The 18,814-nt window shown below is 42.5% G+C and overlaps 2 protein-coding genes across 5 annotated transcripts in view; one reads left to right on the forward strand and one right to left on the reverse strand.

Moving 5' to 3' along the window:
• dnah5 (dynein, axonemal, heavy chain 5) overlaps positions 1 to 8,474 on the reverse strand; it is an 88,723-nt gene extending 80,249 nt beyond the window's left edge. The window contains exon 1 of the mRNA XM_047598878.1: positions 8,247 to 8,474. Within this exon, the coding sequence (XP_047454834.1) occupies positions 8,247 to 8,336 (90 nt within the window). The 5' untranslated portion in view covers positions 8,337 to 8,474. The remainder of the gene's footprint in view (positions 1 to 8,246) is intronic.
• A 1,100-nt stretch (positions 8,475 to 9,574) lies between these two features.
• The window catches only part of triob (trio Rho guanine nucleotide exchange factor b), a 102,057-nt gene continuing 92,817 nt past the window's right edge, over positions 9,575 to 18,814 (forward strand). For 3 of the 4 annotated variants that reach the window (XM_047598041.1, XM_047598042.1, XM_047598048.1), the window contains exon 1: positions 9,575 to 9,848. In XM_047598041.1, coding sequence (XP_047453997.1) covers positions 9,779 to 9,848 — 70 coding nt within the window. In that variant the 5' untranslated portion in view covers positions 9,575 to 9,778. The remainder of the gene's footprint in view (positions 9,849 to 18,814) is intronic. The other variant, XM_047598045.1, reaches the window with a different exon arrangement.

The following is an 18,814-nucleotide window of genomic DNA, read 5'->3' on the forward strand; positions in this document are numbered from 1 at the left end:
AGACATCATTTACATAACAGGTGCATTCAAACAACCGCAGTTCAATGCAGTTTTTGCAATGGCATATGTGAAAAAAATAAAAAATAATCCTTAAGATTCTGTCAGTGCAGTGTTCTTCTTTGATAGCAGCACCACGAAACATCAAACACAGGCGTGCGCACACCCTCTAGTATTTCAAATGAACAGTTTCCTTTTCATCCTTTTACTCGTGAGAAGTCCTTCCATGGCTCTTTTATAACTTTTGCCCAGATCCGAACCATTCTTAGCCTCAGAGTGGATTAACCAGCGACATGGCTGGTCCACAACTGGGATGACGTTTGTGATGGTGGGATAGCAAGAATCAGCCACAGTGGGTTGCCATGGTCTGCTGCTTAGTAACACGGGAACAGGGTCAGCCAATAAATTACCAGAAACCCAGTGTTGCATGGTTGGTTGTCTGTGTGGTGCATTTAAGTCCTCTTGTTTGCTCTTTCTTTTTTTTTCCTGTCTGGAGTTTAAACAGGAGGCGACAGGAATAGTTCCTTCTACTTTTTACACCGACGTCAGCAAAGATTTTTTTTTAGACAACAGAGCAAAAGGAAAAAATAAAAAAAAAACATTCTGCTGTGACTGGCTATGAAAAAAATACAACACTTGAGGGCTCGCTCTTCTAAACAGCAGTCTGTTAAGGCAATTATTAACCACTAGATTAAACTTTAACACTGAGACTGAGATGATGAGAGGTCAAGTTTCTCTACGAGTTCCAGCATCACTCACTTCCTTGCGCTGCCACTACACATTCATTTTGTTTAGCAGTCATTTTTAAATAAAGCAGACATTCACACAACACAGGGAGCAATATTCAAGAACCTATAGTGCGTCAGGACTGACAGTCATGTTTCAAAAACTGATGTGTCAGTTTGGAAGTTAGACATAACTCTACTAAATACTAAGAACAACGTCAAAACTAAAAAATACAAATCCACGAAAAGGACAATTAGACGTAAAAGAGAGGAAGAAAAACATATATAGGGGATGTGGCTCAGAATACTGATGTAATGCCAGCCATTACAAGGATAGGATGAGTAAATGTGCATGGTGGGGGGGAAAAAAACAAGAGGGAAGGATAGAGAGGTGGAAAAGAAATAGCTGAGCATAAGGAATGAGAGGAAGAGACAGGAAGCACGAACCTGGACATAAATATAGAAAGGTTAACCCTATATCTTCTATCGGTCAGAGAGGTTGAGAGTAAAGGTATCGGTCCTTGTTAGTGAGAGCCCGGTGGGGTTGGCCATGCGAAGCCAGGGAGAAGAGGAGCATGGCTGCAATGTCACAGCATAGTTAGTGAGAGCAGCAACACATTAGTCCATTAGCAGCTCTAAAAAAGACCAGGCACCGCACAGGCTGACATGGACGTCTGTTTAGTGAAACAAGGCAAAACAACACTTTTTTTTTTTCTAAAGATCCAAACCGTGTCCACCAGCAGTACATCTTCATTAACAGTGGGAACGTTTGCCGAGTACCAAAAAACTGCTTAAAGGAACAGTGTTGGTCATCCCAACAGATAATAGGATTGCACAACTGTTCACAATTCAGCAAGTTCACTCATGAGCAGTTTTTTATTACACCTATATTGACCCTTATTAAGTCACTACTTGTTACCAAGTGAGTTAACAAAGTGATGGTTGAGCCTACGAGATACCCGTGATATATATATATATATATATATATATATAAAAGTGTATATATATATACATCTTATATAATATTCACACTGGTTGCTGTGGCAGCTACATTACATAATTGATCCATCACCCAGCATTTATCTTTCTGCTAAGCGGAGGTACTTCTAAAAAGAAAAAAAAATCCAATATACTATACATATTTAACCTCTATGTGTTGTGGATCATCCAACAGATACATGATGAGTTTGGGATCTAGTGAATTTGGAGGCTAGGTCATTTGTTACTATCAAAGGAACTGCAATCAAGGAGTGGAGAGAGAGCTATGGGGTGGGGGGGGTGTCTGGTCTGGTCTAGGTGGGTGGTGCATGTCTAAGTAACATCCACATGAATGCCAGATCCCTAAGTTTCCCAGCAGAACATTGCATTGTCACAAGATAGATCCGTGTTACTTACTTACTTCTCCTGTCAGTGGTTTTAATGTTATGGCTGACTGGTGTATATCTTCCCGTTCAACTGATTCTCAGGCTATTATTCCAGTTATTAACAATAATGTCCATGTAAACAAAGCCACAAATTGGATTTTTGGAAAGAGGAGCCTAAAAATACACCCGTGATTTATTGCCTTAGCTGCTGTCAACAACAACTAAACTCAAATCTTTCAGGATTGAGCCCCTTCAAAGTAAACAGGCTTTAGCACCGAGGCTCTATTACATTATACTGTGGTAAAACATGTTGCACAAAAGTCTATTTCCAGGTTAATGGTCTCATATCTCTCCAAACCAAACGTATCTATTCTTTTTATCCTTCAGATTCATCAAATCCCACATTACCAAGCAGATACATTTATTCAGGTATAAATACACCACCACAGAACTCTTGACGGCAAATCAGACCTCGTTAGAGTCTCTGGAGACACACGCAAACACTCGCATCACAGGTCGACCATAAAAAAAGCAAGCCAAGCCAACAGTTGCCGGGCGACCAGCCATTTCACACCTTCTCTCTGCCTTTATACCAAACTGTATGAGCAGCCAGCTCAGTCTTCAGGGCACACACATACACGCACGCAAACACAAACAATGCACACACAGTGCAGTGTGATGCAGATTATTCAAACAACCACACTAAGTCACAACAGAATGAGGTACACAGACACACAAAACACACTAGTCAACAATAGCAGCCTCCAACAATGCCCGACAGACGCGCACATGCAGGTTTTGTTAGTCCCAAAACACAGAAGCCAGCACTGGCAGACCCATGCAATAACAGTCACCACATTAATAGCTTTTAGAAGTGAACAAAGCCCCGTCCCGAGATAAGCCGCGGCGAGACTGACAATCCCTATAATAAACAAACTGAAGCTTTTGGAATTAAAGGGAAAACAGCTGTGACAAAAGAAATGTGCAAAAGGACAGTTAGGCATCTCTGATAAATGTAGCCAATTTTAATCCAAATCTTGTGGGGAAATGAAATAACACAAACTGTCAAAGTCGACGCAGTGGCAGCTACTTTCGTCCTTGGTATTTCAGATCACGCTATGGCAAAGGAAGAGGAGCTACTGTTTAGGCATAATGCATGAGAATCATGTGGACGGCTAAACTAGAACAGGAGCGAAGCCTCAAATGGCATTAAAAACAACAATAGCAGCGCCGTGCAGGATTGCTCTTACCTGGATGACCTTGGAAACTGTTTGTTTCCAGAGCTGCTTTCTAAACACCTGCGACATGACAGCTCCTTGCTACTCCAAGCTCAGCCTTCCTATATCTTCTCTATAACATGCTATCGCTTTCTCATCTGCATGTGCACTGGGGAGCCGTAGGCGCTCACCCTTGAAGGGCTATCCCTATCAAGTTGTCAGTGGTGACCACTCAGACAGCTGAGCTGAAGCTTTACATTTAATGGCCATTTCTGTCCGTCGCATCCACTTGTGGCCTGAATGAACTGCTCAGATAAAACAGGCATTTTGTGGGTTATGCATGCTGCTGCTCCACACACTCAAATATAAATATCTCACATAGGCGGGGGAAGGAACATTCATGGCAGTGCTAGGAACCTAATGTGCTGTAATGCACAGGTCCCCAAATACTGGTTCCATGAACCAGGATGAGGCCACAGAGCGTTTTTATTGGGCCTTGATTGATTCACATTCACATTGGAATGCTGGAATTACACTGAACTTGGTGCAGTCTGTCCACGCTGCACCTTTCACACAGAAACACAATTCCGTGTTTCACAGAAGAGCATATTAAACTGTCAAGTTTAACTTTTATTTAACCATGCATGTGGAAACCTAGCGCTACTAAGTGCTTAAGAGGGCAGAGAGGTTTGTGTAGATCACAGAGATCCATTTTGTTGCACGTCTCACCAAATTACTGAATATCTAAGTCTTGATTAAAGAACGCTGTGGACGTTTTTTTCTGCAAATACAAACATTTCGTCTTTCAACAAACTTTTTCTGGGAATGATTGAAAAACTTACTTAGACAGACTTTAATGATTCACGAGGGAAATTAATTGATCATAGCTCAATTGCCACAAAAAGATGAGCTGTTATACAGCTGGATAGAATGAGGAATAAAACAAGTAAATGAAGTGAAAATAAAATAAAATAAAAACCAAAAGAAGTAGATCTATATCAGCTCTTTTTATTTTTAGGACCCGATGATAAATTCCGACAATAGCAAAAAAGGGCAAGTGCAAAAACGTGATCAGACGTTAGATTTTTTTTTTTTTAAAAAGTGCCTCAAAATTTAGTCTTATCTAGTGCCACATTATCATATCTATTAATGGCATCATTATCCAAAACATATATCAGGCTCTGATAAAAATGATCCAGCGCCGCTCCGTGTGAGAGGCCTGCAGAACCCTCAGGACGGTAAAACTTTATCAAATACACTTTCATGTATGAACAAAACAGATGTATTTCATTGCTTTTGTATTCACCAGCCACACGATGCAAACACATAAGCTGTTCACTGAATCCTGACACATTAATGATGAATTGCATTTGGCCAAAGCAGGTAGCTAAGTAGCCAAGTTACCTGTAACTCCAGAACTCTTGGGTCACCTTACCTTGTTTTGATAGTCTGGTTTAAAATGCAGCATACTCGCAGTCGTCGTCTGCCTTTCAGGCTGACATCTCTTTTCAAGTCCGTCCACCCTCTTAATTGCCTTCACGTTTCATGACATTAGAGAATTACAGCTTCGAACAAAGAAGGAGAGCAGAGAACAAGTGGATTTGCCACAGTATGTGCGCAATCAGGCTCCTCATTTGCCATGTGAGAAAGGTTACAGCCCTTAAATTATACGAGTGTTGCTCCTATGAGGGGGTCCGCTAACCAGATAATGTGGTGTTGGGTGACCTCCTGTCGGCACAGTAATTATCAAGGTCCTGCTCTCATCTTACAAGTCTATTATAACAATAGAATGGGGAGACATGAGGTGGGGGTGGAATGAGTGCGGGTAAGACATCCTCTGATACACCGATCAGCCGCAACATTAAAACCCATGACAGGCGAAGTATATAACATTGACCATCTCATAACAATACAATACTCCGCTGGGAAACTTTTGGACCTGGCAGTAGTGTGGATGTTACTTTGATGTGTAGCCCCACCCCATAGCAATGACACTCCTTGATGGCAACAGTCATCCCCAGGCAGGATGCAGCCTTCAACACAGGCTTAGAAACAACTCAATAAACATGAAAAACAATGAAATGCACTGGAACAAGCCTGATCCACAGAGGCCCCTCCCCCGTCACCCCACAGAACCCAAAGACCCCCGCTAACAACATTCTGTTACCAGACACCACTGCCTCACAAGGCCCACGTCCATTCTCTGATGAGTCACAACTGTTCTGGAGGCACAAGGGAGACCTACACAGTATAAGGAAGGTGGTCATAATGTTGTGCCTGATCGGTGTATAACGTCTGAATAAACACAGATGCTGCAAACACAAGCGGCTGGCGTGCCATGCATGGTGCATCAGTGTGACAGAGACCGAAACAAGGAATGTGTCACCCACTCAAAAGACAACAGGTGTCATTATATTGTATAGAGTAGCACTGTATGCTGACTGAAGTTATCAATGCAGTGACTGTGGCAACAGCTTCTTTACACACATCGTTGTGGCTGGCTGGTTGAGGTTGTGGATAATAATACACACACACACAAAAAAAACATGATTACTCAATGCTTGCTTCCAAGGAGCAGCTTAATCAGTGCAGCAATTATCTCAATAAAGCGTGCATGCACTGTGAAACAATTATTGAGTTGTACATTTAGCCATCCTCATGCCACATAAATCTTTTATTATTTATTGTGTACAGAATATTTGCTGAAATCGCTGTTTTCTCTTTTCTCTACGATGTAGAGTGTCCATATAACGTGCCTGCTGAATTCCATTTTGTTTTAAATGAATTTGCACGTGCCACCTCTGCTTGTATTGTTGTTGGCATTTCAAAAGAATAATCAGAAAGCGAATAATCAGAAAGTAATCAAAATAAGAATTGGCCGCAGCTCTCGTGAGAAATGCCCAATTATTTACTCATGGAACAGAAACATATGCACACACCCAAGATGCAGTGGCATCCTGCAGATGAGATGCTGCTCCCTCAACCACCTGACTGTCTGTTTGGTATTGAAGAAATGATTGCAAAGCTTCGCATTGAAAAGTGGCTCGGCCATCAATTTTTCACCATGCCATGACTGATTTTCTACGTTGGACTGTCTGGTTGGGAGCTGCCACGAAACAGGAGAGTGACTCTAAATTATAAATGAGGGGGTGGTGAGATCTGAGACAGAGTGAGGAGAGAGAGAGAGAGAGAGAGAGACAGGCAGAGGGGGAGAACATTCACATTGACACAGGCAGCTTAAGCAAATCAGTTTTAAGCAGAGGTAGCTCACAGATGTCAGAACCACACAGTTTGCCTATTTCTCATTTCACAAACTTTGTTGTTTCTAATGGGTCCAGTTAAAGAATTAAATTTAATTAAAATAAACTGTTTTATATTGCCTGTGCGGCCTTAACTAGCTAATCTTCTTTTGCACCCCCCCCCCCAGCTGAATGTGTACTGTAGCCTATAGTGCAGAGCAGTACTTGATCTTGAGTAATGACGAAGTAATATAATTTAATATTTCTTCCGTAGTCTGTCTGAAAGACTCTAGACTATAGGTTGAAGACTAAAAAGATTACATAACCAACTAAAACAACCAATAGCACCCATGTTAAACGTATAAATTAATTCATGAATTCAGTAAAAGTGACACAAGTAAAATGATTGGTGTCTAAGGTTTCAGTTAATTAGGCAGCCACACTTCAAGACAACACACAAAAAAATTATGATGGAAACTAGTTGTTTTAGAGTGGACTTTTCAGCTCTTATTTACTGTACATTTGATCAACAGCGTGCCAGACCTTCTCCGAATAAAATATGAACACATCGCCATCTAGTGGACAGAAACTCGCACTACAATCAAGTCATGTGTGCAATTCCTTTTTATTTATTTATTTATTTATTTATTTATTTATTTATATTTATTTATTTTTATTTGAAGTGCAGCTGAGAGGCAAGCGAGTCTAATGGTGCACTGGTTCTCAGAGCAATTATCAAAAGGGCTTAGGGAGTTCCTGAGTTGAAAATGAAGTGCAGATTAATTCCATCCTTAGATTTTGTTCCCCACCTAATAGGGAAGGTAATTCTGGTGTAGTGTTTCACTCTTCCAGTTTCCGGTTAATAGCTACGCCTCCCTCGGCGCAACAGCTACAAATAGAAATTGACCTGATCCCAACCATTAAATTAATGAACGAAGAAACATGAAGTGTAATTTGATCACTTCAGATGAAACCCCCAGCTGGTCTTTGGGCTTTTTTGAAACTATATGTGGCTTCCCCAGTTTAATCTTTTCTAGGCAAAGTTAAAATGTTAGAGGCAAGGACAGAAATAGTATGTGGCCTTCTAGGGTGAGAACAGACAAATAAACATTTTTTTTTTAATTTTCACAGCCATGGGAAAAAACACTCCCTTGTTATATTTATTACCTTTTAAACACGTGACATCAACCTGCTACTAGAGATCGCTGCCAAACAAATTTTCGTTGTAACTTGTGCGCAATGACCATTAAATCTCCTTTTCTTCCTCTTCTATAAAAATGACATTTCAAGTTGAGATGGGATATGGATGAAAGGAAAACTGCGCAGTCCAGGAAGAGATGGGTGATTCAGAAACAGCTTTTACCCCTGGGCCAGTATAAATGTGATGGCTGCTAATTTATTAATCACACACCGTTTATTGCCCTCCTGTTTGTATGATTGTGGAAATTTGTTTGCTGTGTGAATGAGTTATATATGTATGTGTATATATACATACAATGACAATGAAGCATTCATGCGCCAGTGAATACGAAACTTTAGCTGGGTACATCTGAATTGACAAAACAATTCAAACTCAAATTACAGTGAATGTTTATAGACTATTTTATTGATTTGATCAATTAGAATCAAATTTAAACAATCACATTGAACTATAATTAAGATTAAAGAAGTTACTGTGATTCATTCATATCTTTGGTCTCAAACCTGCATCTCCTTGAGTGACTCCCCAGGCGCAGAGGGCTGGGTGGGTCTGTTCCTGTAGCTGACTTTAGCGATCCGGGAGCTGAAGGACATGGCTCAAACATTCCTTCAGGGAAAAATCCCTTCCTCGATCCGGAAACTTTAGATTTCCAGCTCCGTCCGCCTAAAGAGAAGTATTTTCCTTCCGATATTTGAAGCGCAATTTCCCGAGATTTGGCACAGTCTCTGGTTTTCCGCAATCACCGTGGTGTTGTTAGTGGTTTCCAAGGTAACCGGGCACTTCTGAGGAAAAAAAGGGGGCAATGGGGCAGAGAGGGTTAGTCCGGAAATTAAATAGAGGAAAGTTATTTATTGGGTATTTTGCATTTAGGTATTTCAGAATATAATTTGCAACATTTGCCAACTCTGTTAACTCTACAGCTGCCTACTCCAAATCTGCCACTTACTCATTTTTAAATATCTGTTATAGCCTGTTTAGATTAGTTTTAGTCCCTCACCTCCCTCCCCTCTCTCTCTGTCATGTGTTTTAATTAAAACGTATTTACGCACACAATCGGTGCACATTTTTCTTCACTTCCTGTAGCAATTTGAAGCAATGGCCTCTAGATGGCAGCAGCGAACTGACTCTGGTTTAAAAGGCCTGAGCCGCAGCTGTCAGAGAGAACTGGGTTAGATTTGTGGGGCAAATGACCTCATCCTGTAGCATCGTCTTCATCACTGGGAGATGAAGACAGAGTGGAATCATCCACCTCTCCCGTGGTCATTTCCCCTTCTAGTTCGATTATAGGCATTAGTGGCACCGTCCTCGCGAACAACTTGTAATAATCCTGCAGATCAGAACTGTCGGCGAGCTAAATAATGCAACACCAGAATGGTAATGCATATTGAACAGCATTTGTGCGTGCGCTTCGCTGTAAGTGCCTTTGGACGGTTTGATTAAAAAGAGAAAGACGCTGCTGCTATGAGGGGAGGTGAACGGGGATGTCTTTGCTTGTCGTCTGGCATCTCCAGTGTAACATCTGTGCCTGAGCAATTAAGGCATAAAATCCCGAGGAATAATGACACCCACGCAGGCCGCATCAGCACCGCAGTGAGTGGCGCTGGGGGTTGCTGTGCTGATGTGCTGTGGCGCACGCAAAATTTGGGTGGCGCACAATGCACCAAACCCCCCCCGAAACGGAATCCCAGGATATCCCACCCCCTCGAATCGGAATAGCCCTCCTCCCTCAAGTCCTCCCACTCCCCTCCTCTTTTACCTCGGCCTTCTCTCATTATCACCCCCCTTCCTCCTCCTCCCCCTCCACCTCCTCCTCACGTCTCAACTCGGGAGCGCCGCCGATCGGTCGCCAGGATTTTCCCCTTCTCGGCCAAAATGGAGGAGAAGGTCTCTCGCCTGATGAAGGGAGCACAGATTATATGACCGGATCTGCTTCAATGAAAGGCGTTAGGGCTGGCTTTTGTTGAGAAATAGTCACCGCGACAATAAAAACCTTCGGAGGATATCTATCGCTATTTCCGAACAGGCGACCGCAGCCATGAGCGCAGGAGAGGGACTAGATGAGGCTGCGAAGGACGCGGCAGACATAGCGGCGTTTTTCAAATCCGGTAAGTCGGGAAGGGGCGAGTCTGCCTCCGGGAGAGCCCCAGTGGAGCTGTCGGTGCGTTCACCCGGTGGTCAGCCACATTTGTTTTAACCCACACAGAAAGCAGTGATGGCTTTCACTGGCGAAATATGCACACTGCGTGCGTCGGACGTGCAGGAGAGATGTTCACAGTTTGTGGATATCAATCTGATAGTAGTCTCCACTGACTTGACATATTGCAGCTTTTAATGAGAGCATCAATAGCTCCTCCTGAAATGTGTGCTTTGACTATCAGGCAGTGACCCCATTTTGGGTTGGACCAAGTAGGCTACAAGGTGTGGATGGTTCGACCACAGTCTCCTCTGTGGACGTATCCATCACCAATGCCATGGATGTGCGCGTGTCGATCTTTATTATTAATATTATTTCTTTCTTTCATATGGGTTCAGGTTGAACAATGATGTAAACAAACGTGGGGTACCTGCGTGACGCTTCGGGTCTCTCTGATCAGATGCACGGATTTGATAGGCCGTGGGTGCATGCATGGGCAGTAGATTGCACTCTACGCAATGGGCCCGGTCTGATGTGATGGCATCATCACGACAAATAAGGATAGCACCTAAAACATTCACACCTTGGATGGGTGCATGGGTCTGCACCGGTGTCTGACATCACCCATGTATTAACACAAGGACACTATTGCAGTGTGGTTTGTTGTGAGCCACTTATCATTGCAACAAACCTGCCCTATAGGTGTTGGTGAAATATTCATTTTAAAGGACTTGAGAATTGTTGATAGAATGATTATATGCCAGGTATTTTCGGATATCCTGGTGTTGTTGTCATATTACAGTCTATCGCTTTCTTATAAGGAGATATTGTATGGTTTTCTGTGATGGCTTTCCTCTCAACATGTTGTTTATTTTGACCCTTTGCAACCCGTATAACAGACATTCCTACAACTGTGAAAACAGTTTTATGGCGAATTGAAGAGCTATGTGTTTAGAGATTAGATGTTGTTTACATGCTCCAGCAGAGTCTTTTTGCACATTTAACCCACAATCAAGTCTCTGCTTGTTCAAACGCAAGAAAATACCACTAGAAAAACACAATCTGATGCAGGCGTTAAGTCTGTTTCTACGACGTTAGGAAGGTAATTCTAAAGCGGAGGTCCAGTGTCGGGACCACCTCTAATAGACCCGAAGAAGCAGCTGTCTTCCTCTGTCTCTCTCTCAGCTGTTTCTCTCCGTGACACCTGGTGCCTTGAGGTCTGCTGTTCGCCATCACCACAGATCGCGCGCATGCAGCGACACACTTCCACCTTAAGTGAATATGAATCCTTAATGCCGCAGACTTTTTCCTGCATGTGCATAATGTATCACACACACACACTTAGTACTTTTTAAACAGCCTATAAACTGCATACTTTCTTCTGGAAATGGCTTCTGCCAGTCAGACGGTTAGGAATGCCGTCAAATGGATTGTATTCAAATGCTTTCTTACGGTTGGTTGGATGCGTGCCAATGTATTTTCCTATAGCTGTGTTGTATCAGGCTGGAAAGTTGGCTCACAGTGAAGTTGGGCTGCTTGGGTGTTTATATAGCAGCAAATGCAGTTCATACAGTATTCATGATGGAGACAGAAATAGGTTATGCCCTCAGGAAACTTTTATAAGAGACTATTATGAAGCGAAAGTATGGGGGGGAAAAGTGTTTCTAAAAGAATAGCAGACAATGCTTAGTGAATGCCGTGTGTCTCCAGCTGAGATTAAGTCCAAAAGTTCCCACTCGCCTTGTTAAATCTTGGCACATGTTTTGGAAAAAGATGAAGGGAGCACAGGATAATTAATGAATTTATTCATTGCACTTGTCGTTCTATTATTTCATGCTATTCATTCACACTACTCATTAATCTCATTCGGTTTGGCTAACAGTTGCCGTGATTATGCGGACACCAGTATTCTGCTAATAATCTGATTAACAGCCTGTTCAAAATAAAATGCCTCATTTAAGCACCTCAGGCAGGACTGACTGGTCCAGCCGGAAGGGATTTGTGAGGTTTGATCTGTTCAGTTGAGAAATATTATCATCTAATGACAATGTAGATGTTTGCTCCAATTGTTTCACTCTGTTTGGAATATACACATTGTTTCTGTGAAAGTTTGCTTCATGTGAGGGAAACATCTGGTGACGTGATGAGTTTCCAGGAGTAGTAAAGCAGACGCTGGAAAAGACCTGGGCTTGTCGTTGTGGTTATCAAAGTGATGCTTTGTGCCATATTAAAGCAAATGTTGTGCATATAAACATAGCCATTGGAAACATTTAGAAAGAGTTTCCTGCTTTTAACCCTCAGCTCTTATTTATATCTTTCCATCACATGTGATCAGCAGATCAGAGACGGTCAGAACTAATTAGTTCCGTTAGTTTTGGTAATCAGTTGTGTTGTAATCAGTCACATATAGACAAATGTCTGCCCAAACATTCTTACAATGCTATGTATCCCAGACTCTTTAGCCTGCTCCCTGTTAGCTGCCAGCTTGTTGCCTCTTGGCACACAGCTGCTCATCCCAGTTGATTCAAAGCACTTTTATCACTGGGCCTCTGTGTATGCTTTTTTTCTAGGCCTTTGGCAGCACATTGGGTCCCTAGTTAGCCTGTGAAGGCTAAAATGTGGCAGATTCTTCTACTGAACTAGAACTAAAGTGATCAGAAGGCTGCCTGAACAGCTCAATCAGTGGTTAAGAAATGGACGTAGCGAGAGACATGCTAGATAACCTGACTGGATGAGATTTCCATCTGTAAGATAAAAGTCTTTAGTTTTAGATCCTCCTCTGGTGTTTTAATTTGTGTCACCTGGATAGATGATATTGCCACCGGCCCCTGAAAATGCTTGACGTTCCTGTCTGCTTGATTATTTTCAGTGAGCAGATGGAGCTTGCTCACTCACGTCTCTAAATCCCACACTTGCTGTAGATCACAGCTCAGCCTCTGAGTCAGTCTCCCAGGTTGCTCCTGCCGTGACTTAAAGTCCAATTCCAACACTGTTGCATCTGATCAATGATGAGAAATATTCAACTGTTTAGGCATCACTCCAGCTTTGCAACAGTTTGCATAGAATGCCTCTTAAATCATGGAAATACTATAAAACACTTCATTACTATTTTCAGTTCCCTCATATAAATAGCATAAGCACCATTCTAAACCATTAATACGTCTCCAATTCTGTATTGAGTACAGATGTTTCCCGTTTGTCTTTAATCAACCATTGAAAGTAAGGCATCATGTCCCAGTAACGAATTGCTGAGGGAGGTAACCTGTGAACTTTATGTGCTGGGAAATTTCTAATCAAGGCATGTGGCTTTTAACTAGATGTTACTATAGTTTGAAACAATCCGGAACTGTATTAAAAACGAGTCTGGAAGATGAGATATTATGTGTCAAATACCACAACACTGAATAGAGTATGAGATTCCTGGACCATTTCTTTGATGAATTATACCAGAGTTTGTGGTTTATAAGAAGTATAAATTTAGGCGAGAGCAAAGTCTCATCTGCATATGAAGTGACTGGGATATCGCCCATTGCTATGTAGCTGACAGTGCTCCATGGTGGATATTCCAGTCTTCTGGGTTGTCAAATACATCCGGACTCTATAGTGACAGCCTCGCTAGCAAAACCAAAAATAACATTTGTACCATCGTATGTTAAAAAAAAATGGATTAATTCATTATGTGATGTCTTGAGGGATATTTAATGGAGTTACTGTCCACGTGCAATGGAATCACTGTACAGAATTGCACTGTGTAACTCGATTGACATAAACGCAACCAGCTGAATGTTGGAATAAGATTAAATAACTGTCAAAACAGCTTGCATAAAGGCCGTGTTCCTAAGAGCCACAACTACACTGGTCATAAGACCGAGGCCATCACTTAAAACACCCATATACCTTGGGGCATAGCATTGTTGCAAAGATCTACTGTTTTCTGTGTGAAACTGGCTTCTGTTCATTACTGATGCAAACAGGCTTTCAACTATACATATTTGAGCACAACTGTTAAATAATAGATTTTCTTTTATACTAGCAGAATAATTGATAGACGGAAGCATAGGTAGCCTCTGCCTCTGCTTTGTCACAGATTAATTATGAAATGCTGGCATTGCATTGACAGGCCCTCAAAAACAATTCACAACAACTAAATAAACATCAGTGATGCCTTTGGCAACTCTGCAGCCAAGCTGCATTTGATGGCTTGTCCTGTTGCAATGAGGGTAGAATAGAGATATCAGCGTCAATAATGGCAGTGCCAGTATTGACCATCGCAGGCCCAGTTCCCTCTGTGCCGAAAGTGAACCCAGTGACCTGCGCCAGTGCAGGCTGCATCGAGAGCCAAACACAGAGCAGTGACTCTCCATTTTCTAGCACAGTCATAATCGATAGGAGCATAATGACCTAATGTTATCTTGCATACTCAAGCGTAAATCTTGTATAATCGTGTCGATGAGAAAGAGGACTTCAGCAGGCCAGTGTGTATCTTAACAGACTGGATGAATGGAGGGTTAAAGGCTGAATAAGAAGGCAAATATGTAGTGAGAGAGGAGGCAGACCGAGAAAGTAAATAAAGATACAGGATAGAAGGGAACTAGAGTGAGATGCAGAAAGCGAGGACACGACATACTTAGAGGGACAAACAAGCCTTCACTCATCAAATTATAGATCTGAGGCTTGGGTGGAGTACACCCTGCAAAATGTAGGCTACTCTGCTCGTCATGAGGCTGAAACCTTACGGTTACATCCAGGGCAGCCTAATTGGCAGTTGGTCAGAGTTAAAGACTATAAGCTTAGATTGGCATTGGCTGCTCTGCTAAGCCTGTTTGAACAGTCAACTACTATATCTCACTTTTTAAACTTTTTAGAAGAACAGTTTGAATTGCACACATTTCTGCTGCATTTCTACTGTATTAAGTATTGATAGATTAATTAAGAAAAATGGTACAGAAAAAAGTATTTTTTGCATTCACAACAATAAAAATGCTGTTTTCTGTACAAAAAACAGGATTACTGTTGTCCCAATTCTCTCCACATTAAATGTTCAATTGGCATGATTAGAGTACATCTTTGTATGTCAATATGACACAAAGCGATTAATTGAATTATTAAACGTGATTAAACTGAGGTATTGTTTGTATATGTGAAAACTTACTTTGGAGCAATGAATTTAAAAATTCTTCACATCCAACCAGAAAATACCCAGATGCCATCATATCCTCAGCGGCCACAACTGAGAGACAGGAAGTGGTTTCAGAGTGCTTGCTGCAAAGTACTGGGATAGAAACTAAGCAGAAACTACACTGATGTACTGCCTTCACTGCAGATCTACGTCCTGCGGAACTGCACTGTTAATATTAATTCCATTAGCAATGGATACATGCATTCATCCACGGCCCTATGTGTGTTTTCATTCATCTTTGCTTGTAAAACAACTGCTGAACATTGTGTCTACTGCAAATTGCCTACATTCAAACCAACCTCAACCACTTTAATTCACGGGCTGCATTTGAAGACGAAGCTCAGTGTAGTGGCAGTGATCGTCGCCATCTTGGCATTTCCTGGCTCTGAGTCACTCTTGCCAAGTTCAGTATAAAAATTCACAGCTGCACCGTTGAAATGATTGTCGCTATAGAGACCAAAATAGTTTTTTTTGTTTGTTTGTGTGTTTTTGTTTTTTGTTCAAACTGTAAAAATAAGGAAGAGAGCAACCTTACGTCAATGATAAGGCCACAAGACAGGTAGTTTTCTCGTCTTTGTAAAAGTTTGAATCATAGACTGACCATAAATATGGACAGTACTTGTCCACTTCCTCGCATTGGCTAAACTGATGCTACTTTCTCTGGGAAATGGGCGGCACCAATCAGAGTCTGTACAGTACGGTCCAAGAGTGGAACCATACGGGGCCGTGTAATTGATAACCTACCCACACTTCCGTCGGACTCACTCGTGTTTTTGTTTAATTAATACTGCGCTCTGCTCTGCCGCCACATGGAGTTTAGACACCAGGGGGAGCTCTACTTGCTTTGGCTGCTCCTTTGAGAAGCTGCTCTGTTGTCCAACTTTATACAGTATATTGTTTAAGTAAAAAGCCAATGTCTGGTCCCAGTAAGGACCAGACATTGGGGTGCTTGTTGTAGGCCGTTCACCTTTTAACGTTCATCAGAGAATTTTATAGCGAAGGCAATTCAGAAGGCGGCATGGTGAGGCAATTACCTGCTTTACAGCCAAACCATGCTCATCGATCCCATCAGAGACTCTTGACCTTTTTTGAAAGAGTCATAACACACTTTATGGACGTGTACAGTAACCACCCCACCATTTCGCCAAGTTATCGATTGCTGTAAAATGACGTGCACACGCCCTTGTGGAGACACCAAAGACAGAGGGCTATGCCATTTGTTTAACAGTATTGTCTTTTAACTCTTAACGAAGCTGGTTTCAACTTGGCTTTCATATTGTTGCAGACTTCAGTTTGCTACATATTTCTGCATTGTGCATATGCTAAGAGATACGTGATAAACATAACACAATACGTGGAATCGGTTGTATTCTCCCCTGTATACTGTATTCTTGGGTGGTATTGGTTGGTAGCCTCATATGGATAATCAGGAATTCCAATAGGCTGGTGATGTGTTTGTAGGATGCCAAGTGCAGCCTCTGGGATAACTTCACCACGTCACACACACGCACACGCACACGCACATACACATGACACACACATGCACTGAGGTATAAATCACTACATCCCACCCACGTCGCCCAGGGCCCTAGAAGCAAAGAAGATGAGGGTGGGGGTGGGGGTGGGGTAGAAGGAAGCAAAGGAGAACTGCAGGTCATAAAAATAGGCTGTGGGCTGGTCTGCGTGTCTCCTTCAAATCCCCCATCTGATAAGACGGGCACGTCTATCAGTCAGCTGCAGACTCCCACTCATTCATTCCTTTTTCTCTCTCTTCATCTCCTCCTCCCCCTCTCCCACCTTTCGTCATTACCTCATACCTTGCCTCTGCTCGGGGGTTGTCATAGATCCAAATAATGATCTTGTTTTATCATGTCTGCCCTCCTGCTTCTTGGCCGCGAACCGACGCATAAAACCTTCCTTTTTCTTGCACCGTCGCTGAACGAGGCATCCGTCCCAGGCTTATTGAATTTGATTGATGAAATAATAAACAGATGTGCGCCGTCACATGACAGGGAATGTAAAAGGAAGTCTCTGTCAAGTCCTTTTACCGAATTATGCCAGCTTTTGGTGCCAAAGGATATTTTATTGTTTCGATAAACGAATCAGCCAAGACAGATGAGTGCAGTACGTTATTCCTTCATGCCATTCATTTATTCATTCATTCATTCACAAAGTTTCGATTCTCCTCCTGAAGCCCTGTGCTTTGTACTTATGCTCCCTCAGCAGATGTCCCTCTCCCACCTCCTCTCTCTTAACTCGCAGCTTAAACCAAGGGAGCCTCCTGCAGAGCTTTGTGCCTCACTTTCTTTGCAAGAGTACCAAGTGTCCACGAGGCCACGCTCCCCTCGAGTTCACTTTTTTAGGAACTTCATCTCGAGAGAAAGGTGCCAGCGTCGGTGTCGGGCCATTTTTCACGTTCATGAAATCAGATAGTGAGGGGGCCAGTTCCTCTTCTTGCGCAGCGTAAATAACCAGACCTGGTTGTCGGCTGTGAAGCGCTCTCATGCTTCTTCTTCTTTTTTTTTTTTTCTTTAAATTTAGAGTAATCTGCCATTTCATTTTGTATGAGGCCAACGGTGGAGGAATGACTCAATAATTCATATATTCTGTTACACGTAGTCGCACGGCTGCACACTTGCAACTTCGGGTACCAGGCCCTTATGCTTTACTGATGTACTTTTTTTTAGCCAACAAGCCAATGACTTACATCAGAAAGCAATAAAATCTGAGTAAAGCACTCAACTTTGGTAAAAAAAAAAATAAAAAATTAAAAGCCTAGCCTGCAGTGTGTGTGTGTGTGTGTGTTTGCATACATGTGCGAGCTTGTGTGCCGCCCAAGACTGCTTGTCTTCTGTCAACAGCTGCACTTGGTCCGTCCGACAGGAGCTGTGCTGTCTCTCAGTCTCTCACTCACAAACAAGACTGCATCGCTCCCTCTTGCTTTGAAGGCGGCGGCCGGCTCTGATCTGTGTCGCGTGGACACTGCCAACCCAGCGCTGCGCCGACTTAGGAAGGCTAAACTGCTGCTTGGCCTCTCTGGCTTCGCATAAAATAGGTTGAGGATCAAAGTTAACATCCCGTCCCACTGTTTTCGGGCTCGCAGAGGTCCCTTGCTGTTGGGAGTGCGGCAGGAGGAGAGCTGCCAGGTTTGACTGTCGCAACACGCCGTCGTTTATTTTGTAGCCAGAAAATGCTGGACGTCCGCGCATAAAATTTTACACTTTGATCCCGTGAAGCAAAATGTACAATGTCGGTTCATTGGAGAAAAAGGGGTTTTAATGTTCCTGTCAACTTTGCAAATAAAAAAAAAACTTTATGGTTTTATATTAACGTCCATAATGGTGTATTGAAGCTGCAGGAGCAATTTGCAGCACTGACCATTATCTTAGTTAAAATGAAGAGATTTGGGAGACTGCTGAATAGTTATTGTTTCCTTTTTTTTTACTTTCTAACAGCTTGATCTTGATCACAGCTCCCTTACGTGTCATGAAAACCGGTGATTTCTTTCTTTAATCACACTTGGTCGTTGGACACCTCCTTTTACTGACTCACCTAGCGACCAAGATGTAGATGCCGAACACATCCGTGGCCTTGGAAATTCAAAAACCAGACCCGCACCGTACAAAACGAAGCACGCAGTGTGTGAACAGGTGCTTACTGTAATCCTGGCTAGGCAGCAGCATATGCCAGGCTGTTCTTTTCAGAAAGGCGCTAGGAGAAATCAGAGTGACCAACTAAGCTGCTTCTGTCCCTCATTC

Source organism: Mugil cephalus, chromosome 11 (genome assembly GCF_022458985.1).
Source record: "Mugil cephalus isolate CIBA_MC_2020 chromosome 11, CIBA_Mcephalus_1.1, whole genome shotgun sequence".
Lineage (NCBI taxonomy): Eukaryota > Metazoa > Chordata > Actinopteri > Mugiliformes > Mugilidae > Mugil > Mugil cephalus.